Here is a 21,643-nt window from a genome sequence, read left to right on the forward strand (position 1 = left end):
TGTACATATGCATTATTCATTTTTGAAGTTTTCATATATAGTATTTTACAATTATTTTGTATATGGTTGACTCTTAAATTTCCCTTTTTTACAATATTTATTTAAAACCCGTTTATTATTATTTAAAATGGTTCTACCTTTTATTTTAACTTGCCCTAGACCACTCCTTTTTGAAATTGTTACATATGTTGTTTAATTTATTCGTCTCTGGATATTAATAATAGTGTTAAAATAATGTATGTTGGGTGGTTGTCTTCATTGTATGTGACATAGTTCGTTCACTTATATTTTCATGTTATTATCATACATCTATATAATTTTATTCATGTATCGTTATTCCATGTTTACTATTATATTGTTATTGCATGTCATTATATTATAAATTAAGTCCCAACATAGTTATCCAACTTAGGTTGCTTTATCATTTTTTTCTAAATAAAATAAATGCTTACTCCAAACTTCTTATTCGTTACCATTCAAAAGTAAAATTTCAAAATAAAGGCAATATTCTATATTTAGAAAATTCGAGAAATCGTGCCCTAACTTACTGGGTTTCGATTTTCTTCGTTGATTCTAAGTAACCGAATATCCCTTTGAAATTAAAAATAAATGAGGTCTCAATAAAAAATAAAAATGCAAGCTTACTCTCAAAAATACAAGGTATTGTGTCCTAACTTACTGGATGTGACATCTTATTACTTCAAGATAAGAAGGCATTTTTCATTTTGATTTATTCGAGTAATTTTAAAATAACGCAATATAAAGAGGGATCGTATTTTTAAATTCTTTTCGAGTTCTCAATTTTCGACACCAAGACACTAAGTAACCAACTAGGTACCAATTTTGGGCGTATCGAGGGTGCTAATCCTTCCTCGTGCGTAACCGACTCCCGAACCCATTTTTCTGAATTTCGCAGACCAAAATCGTTGTTTTAATAAAAATTAAATCATTTATTAAAAACAATCACTTTTCGAGGTGACCCGATCACACTCATCAAAAAGGATTGGTGGCAACTCCCATTTTTGTTTTCATTTTCAAAATCCAAGTGGACCCCGTTTTCATCAAAAAATGGTGTCAACAATGATAATTGAATATTGATTGTATTTGGAAAGTGAAATTAAACCCTATTAACTATATAGGGCTGAGTCAAATATAGATGACATGCCATAGGATTGGAAGAGTTCAAGGATTTCTTCGACTTTGAGTCAATGAGGCATTGGGTGCCAATTTACTTTGATTTAATCGATAAGACACTGGGTGTCAAATTTATATAGCGCTGGGCGCAGTTATTACTTCAGATTTATCCTATAAGGCTCTGGGTGCCAAACTGGTGTGTTGGTTGGATCCGTGTATCCGTCCGAGTCCGAGTCGTGTTAATAGGGGTAATTAAATAAAATAGCACTATGATTGATATTGGATGATATTGTATGTGAATGAAAATGAGACACATGAATTATGTATTCATGAATTGGATATGGATTGAATAATATTATTGTTTAAATGATATATATATTAAATTGTGAAAAGCTATTATATAGCAAGTGATGAGATTTGAGAATGGTATGAAATGATGTATTTATGAATTGAATATTGAATGACTAATGCCATTGTATGAATAAATGTGGTCTTAAATATTCAAATGTGCTTATAATTAAAATATGCATATTATATTATCTTGTCTTTAAATATTCGGATTATAGAAATACCACTGAGTTTTACTCAGTGTACGTTTTTGTTTTCCGTACGTTGATTAGGTACTTCAATTTTGATTGCCGATTCAGCATCCAACAACGCTCATTTACTCAAATGTGGTGATGATTACTTTTTTGTGTCAGCATGTACCTAAGGTGTCTAAATAATAGTTATGTTGTGGATTGAATGTAAATGAGATTATAAGTTTAATATTGGTTGGTTTTATACATATAAATATGTGTTTGTTTTTGAAGTCATATTATGTCATGGTAAATTGAACTAAATCTAGATCAGTGCATGTGAATTTAATTCTATGTTTAAGTGCTCATGAACTAGGCAAGTTGATTTGGATTTGGTATGTTTATAATTTGGATTAAAATGATGCTTTGGTGACTTGTTTTGATGAGTTAATGCTTTGAAACCCTATTCTGGGTAATGCTTTGAAACCCTATTCTGGCGACAAATATGAGTTAGGGGTGTTATAGAAATGGTTTTAGAAAATGAGGTATTGGGACCTTGTTTCTGTAAACCAAGCTCGTGAATATTTTATTAAATATTTACGGAGCTATTATATTGGTGAATAGAAGCTTGGTCCAAAAGTTTTAGTGATAGAATAGTTAATTAAGGAAAAAGGACTAAATCATAAACGATATAAAACTTAATTGCTATTGTTTTATTAATTAAATGGTTTAAAAAATAAAAGTGGGAGGTTTTATGTTGCAAATAGACCATAATAAAATTAATGGACGGTTGAACATTAGTTTATATTATATTTTATATGTTATATGTTTTAATTTAATTATTAAAGTAATAATATTAATAAAACAAAAAGGAAGGGAATGTCATCTTCTTATTCTCTTTTTATTTTTCAACTATAAACCATTGTTGAACCTAAGGAAGCTTTGGCCTTACTTATTTAATTGCATGTAAGTCTATTTTTTATCCGTTTCTCGTAAATTTTATATTTTTAGATTATTTTAACTTAATCTATCTAGCTCAGGGACTAATTTGTGATTCTTTCAAAGTTTGGAAAATTTTCCATTGATATTTTTGAAGCTTTTTAGTTGTTAATGGTTTAGTTTGAAGCTTGATGTTGAAATAAGACTATTTTGTAAAGTGATTTTGTATAGTTTTTAAGCTTAAGGACTAAATTGAAAATATATTGAATTTGGCATGATTTTCTTGTAAAATTTCAGCATTAGAGGGCTAATTATGGATGTTTAAGAATTCGGCTCTATGGGTTAATTGTAAAAATAAACTTGTTTTGATATTAAAGACTAAATTGAATAAAAAGTAAAAGTTTAGGTTTAAAATATGTCAATAGAAAAGTTATATGTAGAGGTGCTCATGGGCCGGGCTGGGTTGGGGTCGGGCCCAACTAAAAATCTAGACCCGTTTGTTAGGCCCCGCCTAAAACATAGGTCTAAAATTTTGCCCAAACTCGGCCCGGATATAAAAATGCTAAAACCCGGCCCGTATTAATTTTTATATAATTTTTATATATATAAAATACATCAAAAATACTAAAAACATCAAAATAAATATTTCCCAACAAATTGAAAATAGATTTTAAAAAATATGTATACTTAAATAACACTAAAATAGATGCAACTTAACAAGCAAAATGACTCTAAAATAATAACAAAATTAATAAATACCTCTAAAATAATAACAAAATTAACAATAAAACAAGTTTTATACAATATCCAAACAATAATAACAAAATAGTAGCAACATAATAGTAAAATGGTAGCAAAATAGGGAGAAAATAACAAGAAAACAACATTAAAAAGAGCAAATTTTTAAATGGGCCAAGCCCAGGCCAAAAATGCCTTACCCAAGGCCAAACGGGACTTATTTTTTATCCAAGCCCATTTTTTGGGCCTATTTTTTTGCCCAAACCCTCTCACATTTCGGGCGGGCCTTCGAGTCGGTCCGGGTGGCTCGACCCATGAACAGGTCTAGTCATATGCATTAAATGGATTATTATAAAGTATTTGAGCTAATAATTGAAATAAATTACTATTTAGATCAAGAGTCAATAGATAATCGTGAAAAAGAGAATTTCTTATTAGTCCCTAACATTGTAGTTTTTACTGTTTAGCCTTGGTAAGTTCGTACGATATGTTTGTGTTAAATTGTTATGCATTTAAAATCATTATTTTAAACATGTTTAATTGAAATTCTGATTGTTTACAATTCAGTACAAAAAGGTGAGATAAAATATTAAAATTGAACATAATTGAAGATAGTATAATTCGATAAATTAAGGAATTGACTTTTAATTGGACTGAAATAGGATATGTTATGTGATAAAGTGATGATTTGATCAAAATAAGCTGAATTGATTCGATTTAAATTGGTTGTACTTGAAAAGAATTGAATTGATTTCAATTGAAAATATTAAATATTATTTGAAATGTGAGATTATACTAATGTGGTGATGAGCTATGATAAATATATATGTGGAATTCTTGATTTGTTTGATTTAGATTACGATATTGAAATTGAGAATTGGTTTAAAATGAATATTAGAAACTTGTTACCCTATTAACTGTTTAGGCAAGGTCGGGTATAATTAGCATGCCATATTATAGAAAGAGTTCAGAGTTATACGATTACATGCCAGGGAGTGCTGGGCACCACATTTATTGGTTATACCAACCAGTGCTGGGAACAGTTATTTGTCAGTTTTATCGATTAGCGCAGGGCGCAATTCATTATTACATATTTATCCGTCAGACATTGGGAGCCAAATTGGTGTGTTGGTTGAATCCATGTATCTATCCGAGTCCAAGTCAGGTTAATAGGAATATGTAAAATGTAATTTGAATAAATGGTCTTCAAATTGATTTGATACAATGATTAGATGGTGCATATACATATTGAGAATTGATTATATAAGCCCAGGGAGCCAAAATGGAAACGTGACAAATCAATGAATGTGAGTAGAAATTCGTATTATGAAACGAAGTAGTAATTGACAATTTATATATATATATATATATATATATATGATTCAAAGATGAATTGCTATGAAAAGAGAATGAAGTTCATATGGTTTAACATGATTTGGTTTGAGAATTTAAATTATGAAATGAAAATAATGTTTGACAATTATTTGAAATGAGATGTATTACAAGTAAATAAATTGTATGGTATGATTAAGATAGTGAATTGATTAGATGATTATTTGTTTATGAATGATAAGGGAGTGTTAAATTGAATTTTTATATGATTAAGTTACTATATAGTATGATAAATGTTGAACTCACCTTTTTTTATATTTGAATTGTCATAATAGGCAAACTTTACCAAGCTAAGTAACATGTAGGGTATAATTATAACCTGAGGTAAGTTTTTTAATTTTAAATACCTGTGAACTGACTAAGCATTTGTAATGCTTACTCCCTTATTTTCCTTTTCCCTGTAGTTGGTCAACTTGCGGAACATGTTAGGTGGATCGTCGAGAAGCTCACATTATCCCAACATTGGTTTGGTAGTCTTTTGATCGTACTAAGGTTCGATTATGTGCAGTATGTACTTAGTAGTTGTTTTGGTTCACTAGTGTATTGATATGACTTGAAAATCTTATCGGTTTAGGTATGACAAGGAATATGCTTAGTTGAAAACATATGCATATAAAGGATGGATTGAATTGTGCATTTGTTATTTGAAATGACATTTTGAATATACAATTACATAGGTAATATGATGTCATGGTATGGATAAAGAACTTGGTTGATGAGGTTGAGTTTATTTAAGTAAATTTGAAATGTTTTAATGCTAAATGGTGGAAAGTTAGATTAGTTGGTTGAAAGGGAGATACATGATATTTTGACATGTATATAGGATGTTCACTTTGCAATATTAATGATCATGTTTTGGTACTTTGATTATAAATAAGATTATAAGTAACCTTGATGTATTAAGTGCTTGGTACCTAATTGACACTTAGTAAGTTAATGATGTTAGCCAATATTAGAATGACATTATGTGTATGTTTAGGTAATAGCATGACTTGATATTGAATGTTGGTAATTGTTGATGTTTGGAGGGAATGGCTTTAATGGTATGAAATGGTTAAAGGCATGGTTAAATAAGGTATGTTTAAATTGTGAAAATAGATTCTTATGTTTTAGGTCATTTATTGAACTTTACTTATTGATATCTTAGTAAAAGAAATGATGATTGTATTAGTATGTTTAGTCATGAAAAATCTTGGCATGAATGGTAATGAATGGTTGTTGTTTCATGATTGAACTGTGGTGCCAATTGAGACATATTGGTTAGGAACTTAGGTTAAGTGAATTAAGTTGAATTTGGTATGTTTTGGTGTCTTGTATCATGTTGTTCAAGGGTCTAATGCATTCATTTGTGGTTTAAGAGATCTTTGGTCAAATTTGGCTTATTGTTGAAGGTATTTTAGGCACACATGGTCATACACAGGTGCAGGACACAACCGTGTAGTCTGTTCAATTTGGGTGCATGACAAACCATACGGACTCAGGCTGTCACACAGTTGTGTGACCTTTGTTTTGTATTCTTGCCATGTTTTTCTTAAATGTTTCAAATTAGTCTCTAGTTCATTTTGAATTGTTTTAGGACTTCCATAAGCTCAAATTAAACTTTATAATGCATGATTATCATGATTTTGTTTATATGTTTGATTATTAAATTATCTTTAAAGAAAATTGAACTATAATAGCTTGTTTCTGTTTGGTTTTGTTTGGTAGCATCTTGTAACCCTAATCTGGTGATGGAGACGGGTAAGAGGTGTTACATCTTTCTTGCTTTTTCATTGACTAATCTATAGCTCAATTTCTTATGCTACTTCTACAGTTGGGACCTCTCTTAAATTTACAATCTTGATTCTCTTGGTTGATTTGCTAACCAAAAGACCAAGTTTACCCTCATCTTTCTCCGATATGAACAAGTCAGATGCCCCCGTATCAATAAAATCACTCTTTTTTTACCTGCGATGTTGATTTCCACATACATCAACCCTTTCTACTTGCAATTCCTCTTTGCCTTCTCAAAATTGAGTATCATTGGCCCAAGTTTTAAAGCCTCATTGTAGCAACCCGTTTTCAGTGGTGTCAGAAATAGTGGTTTTGGAACCACAAATCTGAATTTTGAGTCTGAGAATTTTTATTACTTTATTTTATTTTTTTTTATTTATGTGGGTCAAATATAAATATAATAAATTTTTATTTGGTTAAATTTTGCTAATTGAACAAAAGGTAAAGTATAAATGGTTGCCTTTAAAGTCAAGTAGTTTTAGGAAATGAGGTATGAGGATCTTGTTTCTATAAATCGAGTCCGTAAATATTTTATTAAATATTTCTAGAGTGTTATTAGGGTTATATTAAAATTTTGATTACAAAATTTTAACGTTTAAATAGTTAATTAATTGATAATGACTAAATTGTAAAAGATGAAAAAATTGATGTTTATTAGTTAAAGGTGTTAAATAGTTAAATAAAGATAGTCTTTGGGGTTTATGTGACAATAATACCATCATAGGAAATAGTTTGCACGGTTGGACCCATTTTAATTAATTAATATGTTATAATTTAATAAAATAATAAAGTAAAAGTATATTATGTTATATTAAACAAAAAGAAAGATAAAAATTTCTACTTTTATGCTCTTCTCTAGCCGAATATCACAATTGTTGAAGGTGAAAGGTTCGACCAAGCTCTCCTTAGTGCTTGGTTACATTTTTAAGCTTAGTTTTTAGTAATTTTTATGTTTTTGTTATTGTATTAGTTTAATCTAGTTAGTTTGGGGGTTAATTTGTAAAATTTTTAAAAATTTAGGGGCTCACCATGAATGGTTTAATTTTTTTTGTGTATTTAATTGATAGGTTATTAAGCATGGTTGTTAAACACAAATATTTTGTTAAGTGATTTTAGTCAGTTTTTAGCTAAAGGACTAATTTGATAAAATATTAAAATTGACATGGAATTCTTGTGAATTTTGAATAATTTTGGATTGTACTAAAATAGAAATAAATTTGTCTAGCATGGGTATTTGAGAAATTTTGTTAGATTTGGAGTTTCGTGTTTAAGGACTAAATTGAGTGAAACATAAAAGTTCAAGAAAAATATGTAAATAATAATTTAAGGGTCATATGCATAAAATGAGTTGGAATATGTATTTTAATTTGATATATTGAATTTAATCATTATATAGATCAAGAATTTAATCGTACGGAGGTTAACCGAGGAAAAGAGAAAGTTGTGGATTCGTCCTTACGAGTTGAGCGAAAGTATAATTTAGGTAAGTTCATAGTATTTATATGTGTATTTCTTTATAATTTTATTATTGTTCACTAGTTAATTGCACAAATGTGAAATTTCATTAGTTTGTACATATATTATTATATGTTTCAATTAAGTGTAAATGGAAGAAAAAATAATATTTAGTAATGAAAATTTATTTGTGAATTGTCTATAATTGAGTGTAAAGTAAAAGTGTACTATTTGGAAGTTGAGAAATAGTTGTGAAATATGAATGAAATTTTCTCGAAATGGATAAAATAAATATATGGTATGTGTACAGATAATGTGGAAGTGTCTCTAATTTTGTTAATGTGATGGATTCAGATTAAATGCCCATTTAAACATAGTAAACTTTTAGGATACGATTGACTTGCCAATAGAGATATTTGAGCACTGTACGGGTTATATGTGATGGTACGAAGATATTACTGATTATACCAGAATCTAGCATTTTTTACAAATTACCAAGTTATACTGGTGTGGTGGAGGGATGTATTGATACTGATTATATGATGCCTACGGGCTCTGCACTTCGGTGCTCTGGTGTGTTGTAGTTTGAGCTCTTACGAGCATTTCGATGTGGTGTAGTTACCCATGTATTTGTATTTGTTTATTATAGTTCATCGGGCCATATGTTGAAAATATGTAAATGTATTGAATTCATGAATTATTTGGAGATGATATGTTTATATGAATATTGAAATGTTAAGTGATGAAATTGAATAATTAATGATTAGGTGTTTAAGAGTTGTTCGAAATTATATTAAAACGACTTAAAGTTTATAGTTTTATGTATGAAACACTTAAATGTTTGGTTAGGTGTATTGGCTATGCCAATACACCCCTAATCGGTGGGCCCCACCTAATACATCTTTAGTCCTTCGTTTGGTTGAATGTGCTTCTAATACCCGTGTAATACAATACAGATCTAATCGGTGAAAACCACCGATTTGTAATACAGCCCTTTTGCTCAGATTAGGTGCTGCATCCAAATCCCTCCCTGTTTTACCCTCCTAATTGGCTTCCCCATTCCGTCGCCTCTTCCTTCGTTCTACCTTCGTTCTACCTTTGCCTCCCGATTGGCTTCCCCATTCCTTCGCCTCTTCCTCTGTCTCTCAACCTCTTCTTTTCTTTTTCTTTACAACCAGTCACTCTTTCGTTTTGCCATCTCAACCAGTCGACCTTTTTCTTTTCTTTTTCTCTGTGTCACTCCTTCGATTGCTCTCAATTGATGGGTTTCCAGGTTACTGCTACTGAAAGGTAGAGGTTTCTAACTCTCTTTTGCTCTCAATTATCCTGTAATTGTTCTAACTCTCTTCTTCTCTCTGTACTGAGTTTTAATGGCTGTCTTGTTAGTGTCTTCTTCATTGCACTTTCAGGGCCTGATCATATAAACTTCATCGAAACACGGAATCTTTTGTTTCTTCTTCTCTTTGCTGGAGTTTTTGCTTTAATTTTCGGTAAAAATTTCTTACTAATCTTTGATTTTGGTTGTTTTCTCATTGGTTGATCTTTACGGCCCTCATGGAATCAAAGACCTGAAAGTTTAAAGGGAATTTTCCTTACTTTCTTGATAAAATTCAATTTAAAACATTCCAATAATTTTTTCCACCTTGTGATTGGTAATTTTCCACTTCTTAATTCTTTTTGAATAATTGAGTTATCTACTTCGTTATTAGATGATTATTGTTATGATTATTTGAAGAACAGCAACTTGTGTACATGGAGTTTATTTTGTTCTAATTGCGTGACAGGTTTTCGATGCTTAGTTGCATGTTAAACAGAAATCCAGAATGATCCTATCAATGCAAGAAAAGTCACAGTTTATTCCAATTTACAATCATTTTTTTCTTTTCTATGTGTGTTTTTATCTTGTTAGGATTAGACTTGCTCATATTCATTTTCATTCAGTATGTTGTTTTTGCTATTAGATTTTCATTTTTCTGGATTGTTCTTTTAAAAAATGAATGATTTTGCCTAGTAATCTAATTTAATTTGTGTTTTTATGTTATGGGGGGCTAAAATGATTAGTATTCTTCTCCAGCAAAGAGAATGAAGCCAGAGGTTTCTTCGTTGAATCCCTGTGCAGCATCATACATACCACTTGCCAAAAGGGAGGGTTCCATAGCTAAAGATATTAAGGCTGGAAATGAGTCTGCTTGGTTTGATCCTTCCTCACGTAGCAATGCTTCACTTGAATCTGCAATCCCTGGCATTGGAAACCACCTGGTTGCACTGAAAAGCGACCCTGGTCATGGTTCTTTGATGCAAAATCAGGGTGAAATGAGTGGCGAGCAGATTATGGATGAGGAATTCGACATGGATTTGGAGTTTCTTCGCATGATGTTCCCCGGTTTGTCCAATGACTCTGTTCTGGATGTCTACATGGCTAATAATGGAGACTTAGAAGCCACTATTGACATGCTGTGTATGTATAAAAGAAATGGAATATGAATATGAATTGACATGATCAATTGGTTAATACGATTTATATGTTGATTCTTTCCTAATTGAATGATACGAAAATATGTTGTATTGAATGATTGAGAGGTTATACAAATGATATGTGAAGCACTCACCTTATTGTTGTAAATTTCTTGACGGGAAATACATATTAAATTAGTTATATTTTTTTACTTAATTGTAAATTGAGGTAAGAATTTTGTTTAAGTAAGTATGAACTTACTAAGCTATATAAGTTTACTCTGTTATATTTACTATTTTCTTTAGTTTTTGTTTTGTGAAACTGGTCGGACGAATCAACTTCAAGGCTCACACTATCAAGCTTTTGTTTCGGTATTTTTGACTTGGTTATTTCGGTTTGTGGCATGTATATAGGGTTTTGAAATTGTCAAATTTAAAGTTTTAGTTAAATATGTAAAATAAGTGAATGTTGGTACATAATGTAAACTTGTGTTTCATGTTGATCTTGTGATGAATGTGGAGTAAATAGTAGAATTATCATGTTGATCTCATTGGTTTGAGTGTTTTTTGTGTCATTTGAATGGTAGGCATGTTTTGGTTTTGATATCTTGTGAATTGATATGGAAATGGTCATTTAGTATTGGTAACTTGTGGTTATGGAAGTGAGTATATTTGCCTTTGTTAAGTAGCATGAATGAGTGATTTTGATAATCGGTATTTGAAACCTTATTGATGATGAAATAAGTTTCATATAATGATTGCATTTTTAGTTAAATTACTTGTATGTATAATTGAGTTTATATTTAAATTTGTTTGTGATGGTGCCAAATGATATATTGGTTAGTATTAGGATAATGGTGCCTTTGCATACTTAGATATTAATTATAATAGATAAGATGATTAATAGATCATGGTTGAATCATAGCATGTTTGTAATGGATTGAATGAGTTTTATGCAGGTCATATGTGTTTCTATTTACATTTATGAATTAAGATATAGGTTTGAGCATGAAATGAATTTTCAACTTGTAATTTTTGTACCATATGAATAAAAGTATCGATACCAAGGACCAATGTATCAATACTTGACCAAATGAACAGTGTTTTCATATTACAGAATGCCAAAATGGTATCAATATCGAATTTGGTATCCTATTACAAAATATCGATACTTGTTTCTTTAGTATTGATACTTAGTTTAAAGTTTTGAAAAAATAATACAGTTTGATCTTTTTTCATTCTCGAATCTAATCTATTGTATTTAAAATCTCGATTTAGTCCCATTTGCATTTTTAATAATTAATGTGTATAAATATGACCATTCAATGTTTTAAATTGCACGTGATTGTTCCAGAATTATTCGTAGCATCTCGTAGTTAGGGTCCAGCCATCGGACTGGGTATGGGGTGTTACACTCACTCTCAATAGGCTATACTTCATTCTCTTTATTGATCGTGAACATCTTTGGTCGCTCTAAACAGTCCCACATCTTATGCGAACCACAACACAAGAAGCACTTTACTGACTTCTTCTCATTCTTTTTGACTCTTTTGGCTTCGACAGAATGCACAATTGAACCAAGTCTCATTAATACTTTTTCTTGTTCATCACCCCCTTCAATGGCAAAAAGCTCAGATTTATTTAGATAGACCCTCACCATATGCGGACCATCACAAATGAAGCATTTCACTAGCCCATTCGGTCTATTGTTGGGCTTCCCCTTCCCATTAGGTGGTTTCTCATTGCCACCATTGTTACTATTGCCATTGTTGTCATTTCCATCTTCCTCATGGTCTCCCTCACCATTGCCCCTATCTTTGGGCTTGGAAGACTAAAACTTGTCTTTCCTTGGGCCAAGCTCGACAAAAGATTCCGCTTTGACTATGGCTATAGTAAGCTCAATGATATCTTGTCGACACAACTCTTGTTTCGACCAAGGCTTCAACCCATCTTTAAACTAGTAGAAAATTTTTTTCTCACTCAAGTAAGAGATTTGAAGCATCAACTCACTGAACTCTCGAATATACTCTCGAACAGTGCCTTGTTGCGTAATTAAACGCAACTTAGCCTAAGCCTCCTTCTCGGTGTACTATGGGTAAAACTGCTTTTTCAGTTCCTTCTAAAAATCCTTCTAAGTTCCTATTGAGGTGCCAACTCGTCTCTCATCTGTGGACCTATGACGCCACCATAAAATAGCGACATCAGTAAAATAAACTGTAACATTGCTTACCTTAGTGGCATCATCCTCGATGCCTATCACACGTAAATATTGTTCCATCCCCTAGAGGAAATTGTCCACCTCTCTTGCGAACCTCGTCCCCTTGAACTATTTTGATTTAAGAACATCCATTCTATGTTGCTTCAGTCCTGAAGCCAACATCCCATTACCCAGAGCAACTTTACAGATAATGAGCTCCCCCTTAAGCTCTGCAACTTGTTCCTTCAAAGTCGTTACCATGGCTTCAAGAGCATCATTCTTCTTTGTCAACTTCTTGGTTTGATCATCCATGCCAACATTGAAGGCCTCTCACATCGCATCCCAACTGGAAATGAAAGCCTCCGCTACATAGTTCCTGAGTTGCACTCTCATTGAGTCTAACTCATCAGTACGTCACTCAACTACCTCAAGTGTTTCCTTTGCACCACCCATGGATTTCTCAAGATTGGTCACTCGACATTCTAAAGCCGACAATATATCCTTCAATCTACTATTTTTCCTAGACCTCCTATGAGTCTCCATCGAGACATTTTGTTTATCTTCTCCTTTTGTCATCTCGAATGACACCTTCGAACCTTAGCTCTAATACCAACTGTCACAGGGCTAGAACTTTATTTTGGCAAAATGCACGGCCTTAGGCTATTTCTTGGGTTCAAATCTTGCCTAAGTCAACCTACTCTTGAAAAGCGATAAAAAAAGTTACGAACTAACAAAAATCCACGAAAAAATAGTGCACACCAATGTTTGAGTAAATGCTCTCAAAAGTAATCTATTACTTTGGACGTTTACAGTTGAGCGAAGGGGTGAGCAAAATTCGATTCGACTCGAAAAAAAGTTCAAATTATTCGAATCAAGTTAATCGAATCAACTCAAATCTTTTTTCAAATTTCGAGTTCGAATCAAATTAAATTTTCAAATTTGAATAACTCGAATAAACCAAATATTAATCTATATTAATTTAAAATTTAAATTTATATTATACCAACCCAAACCCTTTTACCTTATTTCCCTTCAAAGCCCAAACCTTTTTACTCTATTTTCCCCCAAAGCCCAAACCCCATCCCCCTCTAAGCCTGTCTACCCCCAACCAACCAACCCCACCATTTTCCCAATTTCCCCCAAATAAAATTGTCTATCCAAACCCCTAAATTTATGTTTCTTCTTCAAAAATCCTTAAATTAAACCCCCAAATCCATTTTTCTTCTTCAAAAATCCCTAAATTAAACCCTCCATTCTTCTTCTTCTTCTTCATTATTTCATTCAACCCCTAAATTAAAATCCCTACCAAAGTCATTTTTTTAATTTAACTCAAATAAATATATTCGATTCGATTCGATTCGAATTCTATCTCACTCAGCTTGATTCGAGAAAATTGCAAATCGAGTTATGATGATAAAATAGGATTCGAAAATTCGATTAACTCAAAGTTTTTTCATTCGATTCGATAGAACGTTCACTCCTAGCTGAATGAATACAAATGAGGGGGAAAGACTCTATTTATAGTTAAGCTCCCTCAAAACCAATAGTATAGATTAAGTTACATCAACGGTCGAGATTTGTGCCTATCTACAAGATGTTAGTCTTAAAGGATTTAAACTTTATACATTTTTATCCCTTTTGATTTTTGTTAACTACCCTGGTAACTCTAGTTTTATTAGACTGTTTCTCTGGGCCACCAAGGCTTCAAGTTGATGAGCTTCTCCATATGTTGCACAAGTCAGGCCAGTTCAAACGGATCAAATAAACCCCATTTAGTAAATTGACCTCTATGGGATATTTTTTTCACAACGATCACGGGTTTTAATCTGTGGCCTGTGACACTATGATAGAAAGGACAATGACAATGAGTGAGATGATTGAGATTATTCCTTACTTAGAGGCTGACTTTGGGTTCAAGAACGCTTGGGGATTGATTAATTATCATGTTGATAGCAAACCACCCCTACGTGTTTATTAAAGGAGAAAAAATAGGACATGTGATAGAGAAGAGAGGGCAATTAAACTGTTATTGGGATTGCATTACTCATTTTGTCAATTAGAAAAAGAGGCCACGTTCCTAAGTTGTGGAAAGTGTGAGTACAAGTAGCACTCCTTTATTTTAGCCTTATAATTAGGAGAGTTATTCTAGTATATATTTAGGGATTTTTCTGTTTTTTAGTTAAGATTTATTATTGGATATTTCAAGTATTAGATTGGCCTTCTCCAATTGGACTCTTATTTGAAAGTATATACTAGCTATCTTTTTAGTCTTAAAACTTTTTATTTCCCTTCATCCATCACATGTCCTTAATCGACAAGCTTGGCAAAGGAAAGCGCAAGCTTAGTAAGATTGTGACATTGTCAGACATATGTCTACCACAATTGTTGGGGAGTGAAAACTATGGATTTGAAGGTTGGTATGTGATCTCTAAATTAAATTACATTTGAGGTCTATAGTTTAAGGTTGAAGTCCAAAACCAAGTCAGAGGTTAAAGCTTAAAGGCTTGGTTTGAGGTTAGGGCTTCGAATTTAGGGTTTAGATTCTTGCCTTTAGGGTATGAGATCTAAGGTTTGGTTTCTAGAGTTCTTTATCATGGTATAGGGTTTGGGGCTTGATGTCCTAAACCAAGTGTCCAAGATCTAAGGTCCTAAGGCTCAAGTTCTAATTTACGAGATCCTCAAACCTAGATTTAGGGTCTTAATTTTGAGGTTTTAGATTTGTGGTCTAAGGTCTAAGATGCAAGCCAAGAGTTTGGGTCGAGGCATGAGACTTGAGTTTGGGTTTTTAGTCTGTTTCTTGGGTTTGGGCTCTTATCTCAAGGCCCAAGTCAGTAGTATTGGGCCTGTGGCCCTGTTCACTTGCTAGAACCCGGTTTCCATGCTTACAAGTGGAGCCATTCATGTCGTGTGCAGTATTTTATGGCCTCAAAATTACAACTGAGAATATGGGACACCACTAGGCGGATAACAATGGTTGAGAATAATGCAAGTGACTTATTCGCATGAAGAAAAATTGAAAGAGGAAAACCTTAAAAAAGCCATATCATGGACAATGAAATGGGGTATTGCTTTTACAATTGACAAGTAATTAGAAACCAAAGGGGGAAATAGAAAACCTATTGCAGTTAACGCTCTCTTTGCTTTTTTTTTTTTCCTTCAAATTCTAGTGCAGGGGAGTTGAAGTGTCGGCTATTACATTCTGAGCAGTCATTGCTATAGCAGGGGACAGCATTGGATCGGCAGCGACTATTAATTCACCATTAACTGAAAGCTGTGAAACCATAAAAGAAATGTTAGCAGTGACGTGCACAAATGTTAGGCAAATGGAAAGCGTTTGAACAATGAAATTATCATTCACAATATATCCTATGTTGCTCGTATACATGATTATATGACCTCCAAAGATTCTCCACTCCAAATACATGAAAAAACTTTGAAAAATTTAATCATGCCCAAATTCGACACTCACGTACGAATCCGAGTAACTTAAAGTAAATCTATTCACCAATCAGTAAACTAAAACCACATTATTCAAAATAAAACACCTTTCTTTCTAATATCCGAACAACATATGCCTATGTATATATAGATTCTAGGTCAGAGGTTATTAATTATTATCGTTTATGAGTTTGTTCAAGAGTGTGGTTAACAAGGAATCCCTTCTCTCAGCTCGGCTCTCTTCTCTTCTCCTCATCTCCTCCTCCCTCTCCCTCCAAGCCTTTTCCACCATCAACCTTTCCCTCTCGAGCTTCTCCATCCAATGCTGCCATTCTTGCTCAAACAACTGTCTCTCCTGGGCACGCTTCTCCATCATCTCCCTCCACTGCACTTCCATCCTTAGTTGCTGATCAAAAAATTCTCTAAGCATTTCCTGAAGGCCTGTACTAGTGCCAGAATTTGGTCTAGGAGATTTATCCAATACAGTACTGTCAGATTTTTTCCTCTTGTGTGAAATGCCTCGAGCTGGCTTTTCTTCTTCACTTTCATCTTCGTCCTCGCCTTCAGAGAATTCATCTGAGGATCTTTCCGTGGTTGTTCTCTTCACCTTTTTCTTTGCCTGGGTGGAACCGGAACCTGCTTCGGGTTCAAGTAGGCGGCGCTGCATAGTCTTGGCTCTTTCGGTGAATACTGCATGTAGTTCCTCAAAGAAAGGAAATTGGCAGCCATTCTCAGGATCAGATGTCTCCTTCCCCTGCATAAAGATGACATAAAGATGACAAAGCAACATTTACACCTATGTTACCAAAAACTGCTATTTCCCCTGCATAAAGATCAAGATGACAAAGCAACACTTACACTTCTATTACCATAAATCACTATTTCCCTATCAATTTTCCCCTGCATAAAGATCAAGATGACAAAGCACGTTTCCAATCACGAACACTAGGGATCCGATTCAGTAAAACTAACATCCCATTAGCATATAATTTATTATAAAATTATTTGAGTAAAGCAAGCAAGTCACAAACTTCAAAATTTGTCTATCACAAAAACTATAGTATATATAAGTCCGAAGAAAAACATCTGTATTTCATTTACTAAACAAACTGAAGAAGATCACCATTATCGAATTGCATTCTGGGTTTTGTTTCTCATTCGAACCGTTTCAGGTAACACTGATTTATACAAACATACCTTCATATTTTTAAAATAATAATAAAATAAAAGGAAGAAGAAAGAACAATTTAGCATATTACTCTCGAGAGTCTAGACAACTAAACCATTCATTTTGAAAGCAATTTGGAAAGATTGCATGCAATGTACAATATTGATGATAGCAAAAGGGGTTGTTTGCCTGGATGCATCCAATGCAGTGACATTACTCAATAGGAAGTTAAGACAGGTTGGGAGGAATGACAGGGAACAAAAATAAATATATTATGAGTAGATGACAAATCAGGAAACTATGATTGAGCTCGGATATTTTATATTCATCCTTGAATTCTACAAATGTTGCAGTTGGAGAGTAAGTAAAGAGGGGGAAAGGGGAAAGAAGAATGTTGCAGTTGGAGAGTAAGTAAAGAGGGGGAAAGGGGAAAGAAGAATGAAAGGACCTTGTATCGATTGAGAAGATTTTTCCATTTGGACTTGCACTGATCAGGGGTTCGGGTATAGCCTCTATCCTTCATTCTAGCACTCACAATCTCCCAAAGGGTCTTGTTGTGCTTGGCGGCGGTGAAGTCCCTCTCAAGCTCACCCCGTATGAAGATCAGCTCCCGAGTCTCCTCCTGCCCCCACTGCCCGCTCCCTAACATCCTGCTCTGCTTAATCTACCAATCCGTCTTCCTTTATTTAGGGTTTTCTCAGCCCTTTCGCCAAGCAACTTTAACTTTGTCAAGGTCTACCTGATGGGCTGATCTTCTTCTGAAACTGAGTCGTCCAAGCTTGGGTGTTTTACCCATCACTGTGGTTGTGGAACCATGGAGGTCCCTAAGTCCTTGTTCCGTTTCCCAGCGCTTGGAAACTCCAATTCTATTGTGTTCACAGGTGCAAATTGCTGAAGCTAATTCTCAGATATGGTGGGTTCTTCACTAGGCTATGTCAGCTAGCTAGTCCATTAATTTATAGGCCCAAACTTAGATTACATATAAAAGAGGATAGGAAAACGTTGCTTATACACTTCCCACAGCTACTTTTTAGTTTTCATTAATTAAAAAAGGAAGAAAAAAAATGCTTAATTAAGGGTGGGTTTGGGTGAACTTATTTGCTATTAGTGTATCAATGAGTTTAAATACTATAACAATATTATAACATGATATAAAAGGTAAATTAAACGCATCGTACTCTATTGCCCATCCAAACTGCTTTGAATAGATGTTTCTGGTGGAATATGCTAATTTAAGAATTCCAAGTAAAGGCTTGTTACCAAATTATACACCTTGTATTTATACTGGGAAGTGTAGATTTCATAGAAAAGCACCATAGTCGTCTACACACTTGTAGAGAAACTGAAAATGAATCAAACGTTTGTAGCCTCCGTTTTCACGATATTCAAATTCTTCCTAAAACACATTACTCTATTTTGCTTGGACCACAACTACATTCTCAATTTATGCATGTATGCAGCTACCAAGATGTTCATATTTGTGTTTGTATGCAGCAACTACATTTTCGATACAAAGTTCTACTTAACAAGACCAAAATGAAAGACGAGCCCCATTAAAACATTGTGCCTCCTGGCATTGCATGCCCTGAACCAAGCCAATCTAGTATATCTCATCATCTGGAATATCAGGGGTCAAGAATTTCCTGGGATCTTTGCTAATTTCCTCGTAGTTTAAGCTTGCCTTCACTCTTTCCGGCACTGGTTCCAATGGAATGATGCTATCTCTATCGATAACACCATCTATTATTCCGTATTCCACAGCTTCTATTGGAGACATATACCGATCCCTATCAATATCCTTCAGCACTTGTTCAAATGGACGCCCAGTAGAAGCAGAAATTATTCTTGTCACGTTGTTCTTGTTATGCATAATTTCCCGTGCTTGGATTTCCACATCTATAGCTTGGCCACTAGCACCTCCTAGAGGTTGATGAATCATTATTCGTGTGTTTGGCATTGCAAAGCGCTTGCCTTTGGTGCCACCACCAAGGATGATAGAAGCTGTTGATGCTGCAATGCCGATTCCAACTGTGGAAACATCAGCCCGGACAAGCTGCACTACATCATATATGGCCATTGTAGCACTGATACAAATAGAAAAAACAGCAGATCAGCAAAAGGAAAGGATAGGCAAGCAAGGTGATACAATCAGAAATCAAATAGAAGACAAAATGTTAAAATGGAACCATAACGGGGAAGTTTCTATTCTTTTGTACATCACCAATGGGAAGGAAAATAAATTTTTTTAAAGAAAAACAGAAAGAAAAGAGTAATTTAATTATTAGCCTTATTTGGATTGCACAAAGATAAAAACAAAGGAAGGTTGGGCAAGCAGTCTTATTTGGTTGAGTGGAAAGGGTAGGAAATGGAAATTTATCATGTTTACTAGCAGTTATAGTCTTCATATATTTAGTGGTTTTCTTTCTTCTTGTGTGTGCGCACACGTGCAAAGTGATTATGTCAGTACATTAGACAAATTATGAGGAACCGTTCACCAAAATCTTCCATTCCTTCCCCATCAAGTGAAACGTTTCCCTTGCAAAAGTGGGTACCCTTTGCTTCAAGCCTCAATGGAAACATAACATGTAAGATTGCATACATGTTTTCAAACATAAATTGATGACCTAAACTGCATATAATGCCAACTGCTCTAAGCTCCTAAAGATTGAAGAATATGAACACTTCCAACTGGCCCTGCAACAACCTAAGTTATACCCAAAGATTGCATAAACAGAAGGATCAGAGCTGACTCCTAATCCAGGAAACATCTATTGCGCATAATTTGCCCATTTTAAGGAATTGAAAAAAAATAAAGCACACTAAGAAACTTGACCTTGGTCATTAGAAGAAAAAAAGAATAAATAATCACACACAATTGAACAATAAGATTGTGAACTACCACACATGCTAATTTAATGATGAAGCAAGACTCTTTATGCTTGGACGAAGCAATAAAGTTTCCATCCTCGAGCTGATGCTGCAAACCAAGAGTTGTAGCTTGCTGGACATTTATACCATAGGCTCAGCCATGACCCAATATCCATTTTAGGCTACTTGAGTTATTTTTAGTGCTTAGACTTGCTAGCTTATCAAGCACGAAGGTTCGGAAGCATTCTATAAGTACTTTAGAGATGCTACTCTATTAAATGGGGTTTACAAACAAGATAGATCTTTAAATCATTGCTATCATGCTCCTTCAATAAGAAATATCAGGAAACAATGAGAATCCATATCCAAGGAGAATACCACTCCAATCAAATAAAAATTTCCATTTCGTTTCCAAGAACCTAAACAATGATGTGTCCTAGTTGAAGAACAAACAGAGAATTCATTATTCAGTTTGTTAGGGGAATATTAAAGCGATCAAGATTTGAGAAATGGTACCTTCAGTCAGAGTTTTTCCAATAAAGTAACTCACCCAAGTCATGACTTGTCAGTTCAAGATTCATAGAAAAATAATCTTAATTAAGAAAATGCCCATTGATAAAATCATCGGATATGAATTTCCAAGATTCACACGCAGACTAAAATGTTCTTTCTTTCCCAGAGAGAAAACAATTTCACGGAACAGAGCAGAAGTTGTAGCAACAATGTGTTCTTTGCATTATTATCTTTGCCTAGGGTTACAGGGCAGCAGAAAAAATATAAAATCCTAGAAAAAAAAAGGGGGATACCTCAAAGAACCACCAGGGGAATTAATGAAGAGTCTGATATCTTTAGTGGGGTCCTGAGCGTCCAAAAGCAGCAACTGACTTATAATGGCATCAGCCACAAAGTCATCAATGTTGTTACCTAGAAAAACGATTCGCTCCCTGAGCAACAACCCCATAGCGTCGGCCTCGGCCCCTCGCATGGCGGTGGCGGGGCTCTGAGGGGCTGACAATTTGAGGGAATTCGCAGTAGGTTTCAGTTTGAGAGATGAGGAGAGGGGCGTGGATGTGGGTGCGGAGCACACAAAGGAAGGGTTTGGGAAAGTAAGAGAGAGTTTATGTTTAGGTTTGAGATGAAGAGAGGGGAAGGAAGGGGTTAGAGAAGATGAGAGGGATAGTAAACCCATGGCACGTTGTGATGTTGGTGGTGTGTCGAGAAAACTCAGGCACAGATAAGCAACTACTCCGACTGAAGCCGCCACCCCCTTTGCCCTTCGTTCTTGATATGATTTCAGGCAAATACCGTTCCAATATTATTATCCTACGCTATGATTGGATAGGCAAAGGTTTAAATATGTGAGAGGTCTTTATACTTTTGAAAAATGTAAACTTTAGTCCGTATAGTATTGAGTCTCAAATGATTTAATATTTTTTAATATTATCTAAAATTACCTAGTTACTTTATTATAAAATAAAGGATAAATATTAGAATTATATATAATTTTGGTTTAATTTATAATTTTATACATAAAATTTGATTTTATGTAATTTTAAACATGAATTTTTT

The 21,643-nt window shown here is 33.8% G+C and overlaps 3 protein-coding genes across 4 annotated transcripts; 1 reads left to right on the top strand and 2 right to left on the bottom strand.

The window, feature by feature from the left end:
* Positions 1 to 9,251: 9,251 nt before the first annotated feature.
* Positions 9,252 to 10,433, top strand: LOC107899883 (polyadenylate-binding protein-interacting protein 6-like). The gene is made up of 2 exons (XM_016825625.2): positions 9,252 to 9,439; positions 10,024 to 10,433. Exon 2 carries the CDS (start codon positions 10,032 to 10,034, stop codon positions 10,431 to 10,433), a length of 402 nt encoding a protein of 133 aa, XP_016681114.2. The 5' UTR covers positions 9,252 to 9,439; positions 10,024 to 10,031.
* A 5,226-nt stretch (positions 10,434 to 15,659) lies between these two features.
* Positions 15,660 to 18,089, bottom strand: LOC107900719 (trihelix transcription factor GT-3b-like). 2 transcript variants are annotated; one of them, NM_001326890.2, is made up of 2 exons: positions 17,655 to 18,089; positions 15,660 to 16,792 (listed from the first exon to the last, which is right to left on the bottom strand). In NM_001326890.2, exons 1-2 carry the CDS (start codon positions 17,853 to 17,855, stop codon positions 16,208 to 16,210), a joined length of 786 nt encoding a protein of 261 aa, NP_001313819.2. In that variant the 5' UTR covers positions 17,856 to 18,089; the 3' UTR covers positions 15,660 to 16,207. The 2 variants fall into 2 exon arrangements, with proteins under 2 accessions (NP_001313819.2, XP_040954038.1); XM_041098104.1 differs by lacking the exon at positions 17,655 to 18,089 and adding an exon at positions 16,897 to 17,648 and having other exon boundaries at positions 15,934 to 16,792.
* A 466-nt stretch (positions 18,090 to 18,555) lies between these two features.
* On the bottom strand, positions 18,556 to 21,437 carry LOC107900718 (ATP-dependent Clp protease proteolytic subunit 4, chloroplastic). The gene is made up of 2 exons (XM_016826417.2): positions 20,881 to 21,437; positions 18,556 to 19,290 (listed from the first exon to the last, which is right to left on the bottom strand). The coding sequence occupies exons 1-2, from the start codon at positions 21,261 to 21,263 to the stop codon at positions 18,807 to 18,809; spliced, it is 867 nt and encodes a 288-aa protein (XP_016681906.1). The 5' UTR covers positions 21,264 to 21,437; the 3' UTR covers positions 18,556 to 18,806.
* Between the last annotated feature and the right edge of the window lie 206 nt (positions 21,438 to 21,643).

Source organism: Gossypium hirsutum, chromosome D08 (assembly GCF_007990345.1).
Source record: "Gossypium hirsutum isolate 1008001.06 chromosome D08, Gossypium_hirsutum_v2.1, whole genome shotgun sequence".
Lineage (NCBI taxonomy): Eukaryota > Viridiplantae > Streptophyta > Magnoliopsida > Malvales > Malvaceae > Gossypium > Gossypium hirsutum.